The following is an 11,148-nucleotide window of genomic DNA, read 5'->3' as shown; positions in this document are numbered from 1 at the left end:
ACTCCACAAACTGGATTCGAACCCCCAACCAGTAGAACCATCCCCACATGATCACGGTATGCAGCACATCTACAAGTGACACACAGCAACAATATTGGTTCTCAATAGAGCATGTCACGACAAAGTGTCTTGCCCGAGGACACAAGTGCTGGAACTCCACAAACTGGATTTGAACCCACAACAAGTAGAACCACCACCACATGATCACAGTATCCTGCACATCCCTAATTACACGCAACAATTTCTGCCCTCAATGGAGCAAGTCATGATAAAGGGCCTTGCCCAAAGAGACAAGCGTTGCAATGCCCAAGACTGTACTCTAACCCACAACCTGTCAAACCACCCCCAAGTGGTCTCGGCAATCCGCACCCCAAATTTTCACACAACCATCCCTGCCTTCATAGGAACAAGTCACAACAAACTGTCTTGCTCAAGGACACATGTACTTAGTGTGCTGTGAACCCTACTTGCTGGACTCGAACCCACAACCTTTAGAACAGCCCCAAAAGATCTCAAATCGATTCCAATCTTACTTCTTCTTTGCCCTGAGATGCAGCGCTGCATTTGGAGTCAGACCGCACTCTTGGAGTGTTGCTTCTTGGTCGTCGTAAACCTTGGCTGGGAAGGTGGTCACTATCTCATAGTCCTTAGACCCTGACGTCCTGAAGGTAGGACAAGAAAATAAAACTCGATTGACAGGTTTCAGGGATTTGAATTTAACCTAATGACCTGTGACTGGAACTCAACTGGTCTTCACCCATATATGACCACGGAGCACAGCCTGAGATCAAAAGTGTTTGATTTTTCCAGAGGGAGTAGAACCGGAGGGCCCGGAGAAAAACCCTCGTGGCACAGGAGAGAATCAACGCAAAACTCTGCTCACATGTGGTCAGCAGCCGGGAATCAAACCAGCCGGGAATCTAGGGCCTTACACCTTAGCCATCCATGCCACCATAATAAAAATTGCATGTACCTCAAAAATGGGTGCATCGCAAAGGGTCTGTAGGTCACTAACCCTACCTTTATAACCCTAACTTCCCCTACCCCAATTTCAGTATAAATTACACAGAATTTGTTGGCTTTGGCATGGGTAGGGTTTATCATTAACTCACCTGTTGGCATCAAGGTATTGCCGGACATCCCCTATCGTGTCCGTGTATGGCATCTTCAAGATGAACGTGTGCTCCCCGGTCTCCGTCTTGACTCTCAGTGTGGTTATGCTGCTGCGAGCTGACGGGGGGCGGGGCGAGGACGCTGACTGGGGGCGGCTGCCCACGCGCTCAAGGATCTCCTGGACAGCTGGAGTGTCGATGATTGTAACGCCAGGCTTGGTGCTATCAGGCTGTGTGTCAACAAAATCAAAAAGCTGGTGAAAGCCCTCGATCTACTATTGCTTACCTAACTGTGTCAAAGCTCCGGTAACAACAGGGGTGTGAAATCTCAGCTTAAAAGCTGATTTCAGCTTTTTTTTTCCCCTCACTTGCTGTGTACAAAAGTATAGGAGATTTCCGAAGTTCAGCTTTTAACACCTTTTTCAGCTGTTTTCAGCTATTTTTATCAGTGGTCACTCACACCCCTGTAACCAGTTGGTGAAAGGTGTTAATTAATACTACTACTTATAACGAGTATTTATAAAGCACACGTATCCACCAGTATTGGTGCTCAAGGCGCTGCATCATTATTACCCTGCTCATTGGGCCAATCAAACATTTCATCTCAGCTTCCTGGGGAGTATCCGGTTCGTTAGTGTGACGTCACCTCCAGCACTTTCTGCACGATTGGAACCGGAAGTTAACGCAGCTTGAGCGTTTGTAGCCAATGGGCGCCAGTAATCAGTGCTGCGCGCGTGTGTATGACGTTTTCACTAACGAATCGGATACAGCTCGATGCTGCCATTTCGGTGCAAGCAGCTAAAATCAATCACAATAACCATCTCTTGCCCAATTTGTATTCCTGTCTGGTGTAGGATCAATTAGTTTATAATTCAATTTATGTAAAAAAAAGTTGCTTTGGGGTTTTTGCTATGTATGATTGGCACATCCACCACAACTTCCAGCATTTGATTATGACGCCTCAATATTTTTTATTCTCTCTAATTTACCAATACTAATATTTTGATGAAATATAGCTTTGAGTGAATTGAAATGAATTTCAAACTGTAGCTTACACAAGAAAAAGGGCATTCAGATTTTGTTACAAATAATCGTTAAAAAGGGTCAAGTTGTTTTTCCCCCTTTGTTGAGGGAGGGGGGTCCTTTTTTATTAAGTCCAAGAATTGCAGGCTGAGGAAACTGAACTCACCTTTAAGTCTCCTGCAAGTGAAGCTCTGACATCGATGACTTTGCCTTCTCTCATGACAGAAGACGGCAGCTTATTCAGGAACTGGTCCACTGACAGCCGAGGCTCTGTATCACAAAGATCATAGCATCGGACAAAAATCAATACAAACTTCCCAGATGTTTTTAATGATTCTGAGTGACAGGAGCATGTGTTTTGACAATTCCAAAGCTGTCTTCGTAAATTGAATTCTATGAATTCCAAGTCCTCAGTGTACATCACTCAACAAATGTTCAATCACAGCAAGTTAAAACAGATTTGCGCAGTGAAATTATCACAGAAATTGGCTTTTGCCTTTTCGTGACTGACGTAATTTTCTTGAGCAGAGCTTAAAAGATAAAATTCACAAGCTTTGGATGGAACAACCGCTCGTGACTTACTGGGCGGTTGGCTGGTCTCATACACTGGTTTCCCGTCATGACTCGTCGTGTAGGACCTCTCCATGCTGGTAGCCTTGTCTAGGTTGCTGGGTACCAGCCGAGAGGGCTTGTTCTCCCCGCCTAGTAGGTTGCCCGTGCCTGGGAACTGCTCCAAGTTACGTGGGTCATTGTAGACGGTGTCCCGTTTGTCTGTTACCTGTAAAATTAGAATCACTTTTTGTAATCACTTACAAAAAGGCTATTTCTGGATTGACAATAAGAGGGAGATAATTTGTTTATTTTGAACCACAACCTCCTGCACTATGTTGGTCAGGGGCTAAATCCAATAACACAGACACAGTGGCATAGCAAAATCATTTGATTTTTTTGGGGGGGGAGGGAGACACGAAAAGTGCACTCGCCCATACGTGCTGAAAAGAAGACAGGGTTTTTTCATCGGTCACCTGGCTTCTGTAAAATCAAGGGGGGCTGGGGGGGGGGAGGGGCTGGACACCATCTTCATGTTGGGGCGTCGTTCAAACCACATGATCATGGCCACCATTGGACAATAGCTGGCACTTTTAAGGGTGGCACGATTGCCGACATTGTCATGAAATTCCAAAAAAGAGCGCTGATGAAAAAAAGGCACTTGTGTAGAAAAACAAAAGGGCACTCTTTACAAACTATTTGGGGGGGGGGGTTTAACTGCTGGTGAAAAAATGGGCACCTGTGCACCTTTTTGTAACAACACATCTCCCACCTGCAGCTACGCCACTGCGGCTAAGAGTACCCAAGACTTTCACAGATGATACAAGCTTACAAACAAAGCTTTGTACAAAGCCAATTTACAAATGGGCATCTGTCTCTCCGAGTCCAGGCTTCTGCCCAAAATACACTCACTGACTGTCAACAAATTGTAAAGAAATTGTCAGGTCATTTAGGCAGTATGTGCTATGTAAGCTCTTACTTGAAATGGGACTCCTTCCGGGAACCGTTCATTCAACTCATAGGGGAAGTAACCGTCCATAAGATCCTGTACACAGCGCTGGAATCAAAAGCAAAAACACACCAACAAAAAGTTGTTATCCCTAAACTTGATACAGTAGTTTGTATTACTGCTGAATCCAACAATACCAACAGCTAGAACACAAGATCGTTTGTTCAATGCTCAAACACGAAAAATGAAAATCCAACTTCTGCCGGTTCATTTTGGATTCGGCAAGCTCAGGTTAAGTAACATCAGGTTAAGTAACACCCCTTTTCTGTTGAATCCCTTCTGTCTCCTGACGATGGGCAGAGCACACTCTCTGCCGAAATGTTGAGTTTCCCTCGGTTCTTTTCAAAAGGTCACAAACTCACAAAACAGATTTGTCACATGGTACTATCCTAAACATTATCGTATTGCTGTCTGTCTTCGTTCTTGAGAGATGCTGCAGTACCCTCTATCCACTCCGTTCACAAGTACCCCCTCACCGGCAAAGAAAGTACAGTTGGGGGTGACCGACCGACGCCATCTTGCCTGACTGCAGTTTTGCGCAACACGCGGCTGTACCACTGCATGTACATAGTACAAATCCCCCCATAGTACAAATCCCCCCTTCCTTGTGTGCGTCACACACAAGGAACGGTGCGCGTCAACCAGCTTAATGTCCCGCCCATGGGACGTCGTTGCTAGGTAAAAGGGCGCCCTCTTTCGTTGGTGCACGGAGCCCATAGACTAATCCCTTCAGGCTTCATTTCAAAACTCAACTCAGGCTTCAAAAAGGAAAATTGCTCATTACAAATTTGAAAAAGCAGTGGTGTCATCAGTAGAGCATTTCAACCACTCAGGTTTTTTTCTGGAATCCCAGTATTTAAAATCGGCATTGAAAAAAAAGTTGACACGAAACAGACCTTGTCTTTCATTGGAAATACAGCTTAAGATGGTTTAGAAGTTACAAAAATGAATTTGTTGTCATCAACTAAACATCGATAGTTAACACCCTGCTGTCCAAAAGAACGACATCATCACCAAGATTTCGTCTCATTTTATGCAGCCAAACTTCCTACGTACTTGTGTGGTTGGCTCTTCGTAAGACCTGAACGGGCCGTTGAACATATATATTCCGTTGGCGTAGAGCGTCAGGGGTACTGGGTCCGGGGCCACAAACCGAGCCCCGCTGACTGTGTGCCGGATGCGTTTCTCGCCGTCGCCAGCAACGACGTTCAGTTCCTTGATGTTCTTTATGATGCGATCGAAATCAACGTGGAAGGGGCCCTCCGGCTGTACAACTGATGCACCTGAGATGTGATTTAACAGAAATATTTTAACAGGAACCACTAATACCATAGTTGTACACAAGTTATTACAAGTGCATCGCAGGTTCAGTTTTCATTTATAGCTCCGGCAGATATGACATGCAAATAGCCTTAAACATTTCATTATGTCCTCTTTGTTAATCTCTAACTATTGTTGAGTTTTCATTAAAAAGGGGCAAGTTGTATCTCACCCGTCCACCACTGTATGAAATTTTCTGCGTCACTAATTGTGAAAACAGAAAGACTTTCTCCTCTGCCCTATTTTCACAAATTCTGAGCTTTCATGGACCACAGCTATTTTGACTTCTTCCCTTCAAACTCCACCAGGACGTTATGGAGGTTTTTGTGAAATTGAGAAAGGCAGAGCCCAGCCATTATTATACACATTATTAAAGGTCAATGCCTCTCAAAAGATTAACTCCAAAGAATTTCCCATTGTTTCCTACAAAGTGGTCGATTTTGGAAGATCTGAGAAGGTTCCTTTGAAAGAATTTCAGCAAGCTTAATACCTGGTCTCCAGACACTGGCTGGTTGAGACGTTTCCCCAGGATGAGACAATTCCTCGTAAACACTCCCATCTGTTCCTCCAACACCGTCAGCCTCAGCGTTGCCAACCCAGACCATGCCATAATCAGACAAGAAATCCTGACCAAATAGAATACAATTGACACTAATAAGTATGTCCACAAAGGCAACATTAAAAAAAAAATAATGTAAGAATGCAAACAAAAATTGACAAGAGTGGGCCCTATATAACTCCAGAACACCATAACAGCGCTATTTACACTTCAGAACCCAAGTATTGGTTTTGAAACCAGGATCGGGGTATCTGAAGTAATACATGGAAGTTCATAGTCTATGTAATATCCCCTTGCACAGCAAGAGTCTTTGATATGCAGGAAGATTTGGCAATTTATTATGCAAAACAAGACTGCATCTTGACCTTGAGATTCTGAAACTGCAACGGGTGCCACCTTTTTTGGTCTTTGGTAAGGGCCCGTGACCATTCAGCCCTGTTATGAAAAGGGCCCCCCGGTAAGCTCGTCCCCTCCCAAGAAGTCCTCTCGTACCGTCCCAGCTACCGGCCCAGGAGCTGGTCCGGTTGTTAATCAGGAACTCCTCTATCCTGGGGTCTATTGTTTGCAAGTACTGACACATGTAATATATCCCAGAAGGCACCCGCTTGTGGTTTTCATCTCTCAGCGCGAAACAATAAATAATAGAACACTTTCGCCAGCACAGATCAAAACCCCTGCCATGCGGTTTCGCGCACAATGGGACCGTAAATTACCAAGGCGTTATGGAAGGATTTTATCTTTAATCCGGTAAGTCTGCTATTGTTCTGCTCTGGACGTTCTCTGAAGGGCAATAAATTGATGCGCCTGACTGACTTCAAAACTTCTGGTCAGACAGGACCATGTACCGGACGAGACTGGGCTGAAGACCGGACTGGCTTTAGACCAGACGAGGTACCGGGGGGCCCTTTTCATACCAGGGCTGAATGGTCACGGTCCCTAACCCTTGTTGTATTACAAAAACATGGCAGCCAAATTGACCAATCAAAAGCTTAGTCCACATTTCTGATCATAATGACATCACAATGTGTAAAGTCGACTCCGATTGGCTAGCGCGCGGAGTCACATAAACTTTGCATTGCTCACATACATCAGACATTGGTTACGGAGAGGGCTCCGTTGGACAACGGGTGCTACTCAGACTAGGAAGTTCATGGCTTCGTGTCTGAACAAAAATGGAGCAAACACACACAATGAGCTAAAGGCAAATTCTTATCTATTTCAAACAGAGAAATGATGACGACACATTTCATACCTCCATGTCTTTGATGGTTTGCTGCAGCTCCTGGCATTTCCGTTCCAAATCTCTCACTTTGCCTGACTCGGAGTTCGGGTCTCCTGCATGTCAGAAAATACTCTTTTAGGCCAAAAAAAATAAATACTCGGTCTCTGGTCAGCGCGCGCGTCGATTTTAATCATGCGCGTCAACCTTTTCTTTTTCTTCAAATTAACACGGAAGCGACAACAGCGCCCTCTATTGCCGCACCTCCTCAAATTTTTGTACCAAGGAGCACCAAGGAATGGGGAAATTGCACCAAGGCAAATGATAAAGGGCACCAAGGCAAATTATGGAGGACACCAATGTATAATGAGGACACAAAAAAGCAAAATAGTACCCACCTTGTCGTTACAATACAAGCTTAAAAAAAAAAAAAAGCCACCAAAAAAAAAAAAAAACCGCGTCGCCACATCAATTCCGGAACTTCAGTCTGACCAGAGACCGACTATTTTTTTTTGTGGCCTTATCAGCGTTTCTTTTATTCTGAATTATTTGGGTTGAGGAGCAAAACGATATACTACATTAACAAGAAAAGAGTAAGCAACCTAATCACCCACCTAAAAAGCTGAAAGGCCGAGGAAAAACAAAAGGTTTTAACATTCCTTCCAAAAACTAAGCAAACCCAAACTTTCATATATGCGCCACTATTTTTCTGACTGTTAAAGACGTACAGAAACCACCTGATAACGAGAATTGAATTGCAATACTGCGGGAATACCCCCCCCCCCCAAAAAAAAAAACCCAACTGATGACACATACCTTTGTATTTTTGCAAAAGTTTTGTCTTCTCTTCCAAAATGCTGATTTTCTTATCCTGCCAACATAAAGCAACAAGAGGAATTCTCAATCCTTGCACAAAAAGCATCCACGAGAAGATTGGGTATAGCATTTCTTCCTGATTAACACAACAGGGGGTTTCCCCAAGTACAGTGTTTTAAACTTCTAACTTTGTCACATGTGTTTTGGTGATGTGTATTTTATTTTGACTTTGTTTGGATTTAAAGGGAATATACATCATTTGCTTTTGCTGTAATTTTCAGAAATGGATGGAATTGGGGGGTTGGAAATATATAGCAAATATAGTTACACTGACTTTTTTGAGGTTTTGGGTTCGAAAATGCTATAAAAACCAAGAAAAACAATCATTTTCCTGTAGTCTGGTTCCCTGACTCCATATAAGAAGAAACAGAGCAGTTTACATACATTGGGGAATTGTAAGGTCAGGGAACCAGTCTAGCTGGCTCGTACCTGTTCATAGGTGTTTGTAATCGATTGCAAACAAGTGCGATGGTCAATTGGGGCCAGTATTTGAAAAAAAGCCAGTTTTTTTCCAACGCTGGTCGGCCGACCAGCGTTGGAAATTGATACAGAAATACCACTTTTCTTGAAAATGACAGTATACCAGGTGCCATGATTTTACAGGATGCTTTACACTGTCATTCACTAACAGTCCAGCAAGGTATTTCAAAATGATTTGGTAGTTTTATTTTTTGATGTTTGCAAATGTTGTATTTTCCCTTTAATACAAATACCTTCTCGAGGATTTCCTTGGTGTAAAACTGAACCTGCAGTTCCAACTTAGCAATGCGGCTCATCATGTTACTCATCAGCTCATAGTCTGAAGGAGCTATCACAAAGAAAAGTGTGTAAAATAATGAAGTGAAAATTGATCGTTCGTATATGTCAATCAATTCAATTGGAAACTGTCTGCTAAATCTTTGCCAATAAATTTTGAAATTATGAAGCCAAACAGCAAATGCCCTGCTCCATCACTACTCGGTTCAATCTCCACTAACATCAGCAAAGTTTCTCATGCTCACCGGGCTTGGAGTCCTTGGAGAGTTTGGGCAGATGCTTGTTGGCTCTACTCCCCATGGTCTCGCTCCTGCTGGTGGATAAACTAGACTGACGAGAGACCGATCGGCCAAGGATGTCCTCATCATCCTCTGCAAGAAAAAGTTACAAATGCGATGACTCGGATGATAGTGGTGGTTTGGTAAGGATCAAAATTGCAGAGTTGCGCAAGGATTCAGAATTTGCAGTAAAATAAGCATTGCGTGTAAACTGAAGAATAGTTGATCCTTGATTTTGCACATTCGTGACCAAAAAGAGAGAAAAAAACAACTTTTTTCAATTTCGAAAATCCTAGCTGACATTGCTGGGACAAGGGCAGGGTAAACAGTTTTCAGTAAAGAACTGGGTTTATAACATAACAGGATTATTAGGGAGCTTGTAAAAAGGTGAAGTTAGATGAGTTATAATAGCAGTTTGTTCAAACCCGCTACACCCAAGCTTTTACGTTTTCACTCAAATCTACTCACCAAAAAGATCGGTGGGGTTTCTGAAAGGGGCTGCCCTTTGCCTGTTTGGAAGAAAGCGATTTTTGAATATTTGTAATATTCAGTCATTTCTGTGTAACCTTATCATCATACATTCCACATAAATGGAAGGGGAAAAGACTCACTAAAAAGTGAGGTAAAACAGATATGTAATTTCAAGGAGTATTGTGAATAGAAAATAACAAGTCATTTCGATATTTAAACAGATTTTTCTTGTAGATCCTTATAGTTTACGTTGCTTTATTATGCTCCAGACAAAGTTGAGTACATGTAAACCAAACAAAAATGTTACAATGAAATGTTTCAATACATTACATCGTACATTAACTTGTATGAAAAGTTGAAAAGAATGTTGCATTCTGACGCCACTTTTTTTTATCATATATTATCTCAATGCAGTTCAGTCACTGCAAAAATGTTGAAAAAACTTGAATTTGGGACTGAGAAACATTTCCAATTTGTTAGAAAATACTTTGAAAACACACTCAACTCTCCATAGACTTTGTACACAACCACAGAAGTGGCTTCAGGATACTCCATTCTTTTGGAAAATTTTGTATGTACTGCAGGTCATTGTCTTTCACAAGGGTCCAAAAACAGACTCTTGAACTCTCTACTGTCAAATCTTACCCAGTCTGATTGACACCAGGTAGAGGTGTTTTCCTCGGTTTACGGAGATTGGTCAAAGGGCCTGCCATCTCAGCTCAAGGGAAAGATAGAAACCTAAATAAACACAGACTATCGTGACTGTTACAGTTGTGTCAGTAAAGCAAAGAATGCATTTATGTTTTAACTCCACTTTCCATTTTACACTTTTTTTCGCATCCTTTAGTTAAAGTTTGATCTTTGCTCTATTGCAGCAATATAAACAAAATAATACCTTTAGGTAAAAACTACATGTATATCAATTTATTTTGTTTACTTTCTTCAAAATATGTAAACAAATATTTTTTTATATATAATAATATAGGAATAGGGAAAGGCTAATTTTAATAGGGCCTAAATGTAATATGTTTTGATAAAGTTGGAAAGAAGTGTGATTGATATGATAACCAATGTATTACTAATACTTAGCCTATTTATTTAGGGAGCCTATAACTTAAGCTGAATAATCATTTGTTTTAATAATAACTGGTTTTTTTTAGTATTTAATACGATACAATAACAATAAACAAAAGCTATGTTATGCTGCAGGAATTCACACTGACATAAGTGACAATTAATATTATGACATTGACAACACTGTAGCCTTAGCCGTAGTCTATGGCCCGCACTGGAGTGGACTCTGCATGCTGGAGTCTGTGAGTACTCCAGTGCGGGTCATAGACTAGGGCTATGTAGGCCTACTAAAAGTAATAATAGTATGACACAATTGTTTTTAAAATCGAAATGATTAATTTTTTTATAATTTTTTATTTTATTTTAAGAAAACATTTTGAGTTCTAGGCTACAATCGTAAGTACTAACTACTATACTCTGTTACATTACAAAATTTTCATTATTTGAAATAGTACAAATATGTAGAAGAATATATTTACTACGCTTAAGTTATGTGCTGTGAATCCATTTGAAAACAAAGAACAGCTGCAAGACGTTGTGTCCGGAAACTAGGCACGATATATAATTCATATATTATCTATTTTTCCGCAACATTTATCTTTAAAATGACACACGTTTAATTGTAAAGAAATTGCACATGCATTGTTACGCATTTAGGGTTGTTTTAACTTACCTTGAACGTTATTTTGAACTAGAAATGGTCGTTGTTTACATCGTGTTCCGTTGTCAACATCGTCGGCTGGAAGCCATTTTGTTCATTTCTGTTTGTTGTGTCAGCTCACCTCCAGTAAGGAGAATAGTTCATTAGTAAATGTAGGGGGAAACAGATGACTTTAAAACTAGCACGAACAGATGAACAATTGATTTTCAGTGATCTATAAAATTCAAGGAACGATATTTTT

General features: G+C 41.5%; 1 protein-coding gene across 2 annotated transcripts; it reads right to left on the bottom strand.

The window, feature by feature from the left end:
* Positions 1-242: 242 nt before the first annotated feature.
* On the bottom strand, positions 243-11,048 carry LOC119746096 (UBX domain-containing protein 11-like). 2 transcript variants are annotated; one of them, XM_038222888.1, is made up of 14 exons: positions 10,920-11,048; positions 9,818-9,910; positions 9,170-9,210; positions 8,669-8,794; positions 8,381-8,475; positions 7,608-7,662; positions 6,825-6,907; positions 5,504-5,639; positions 4,750-4,976; positions 3,664-3,741; positions 2,718-2,913; positions 2,302-2,405; positions 1,113-1,342; positions 243-662 (listed from the first exon to the last, which is right to left on the bottom strand). In XM_038222888.1, exons 2-14 carry the CDS (start codon positions 9,883-9,885, stop codon positions 530-532), a joined length of 1,572 nt encoding a protein of 523 aa, XP_038078816.1. In that variant the 5' UTR covers positions 9,886-9,910; positions 10,920-11,048; the 3' UTR covers positions 243-529. The 2 variants fall into 2 exon arrangements, with proteins under 2 accessions (XP_038078816.1, XP_038078817.1); XM_038222889.1 differs by having other exon boundaries at positions 530-662; positions 9,818-9,925; positions 10,920-11,035.
* Positions 11,049-11,148: the final 100 nt, after the last annotated feature.

The sequence above is a fragment of the Patiria miniata genome, unplaced genomic scaffold, assembly GCF_015706575.1.
Source record: "Patiria miniata isolate m_02_andy unplaced genomic scaffold, ASM1570657v1 HiC_scaffold_7, whole genome shotgun sequence".
In the NCBI taxonomy this organism is placed as follows: domain Eukaryota; kingdom Metazoa; phylum Echinodermata; class Asteroidea; order Valvatida; family Asterinidae; genus Patiria; species Patiria miniata.
This window is presented reverse-complemented; position numbering and strand designations above follow the sequence as displayed.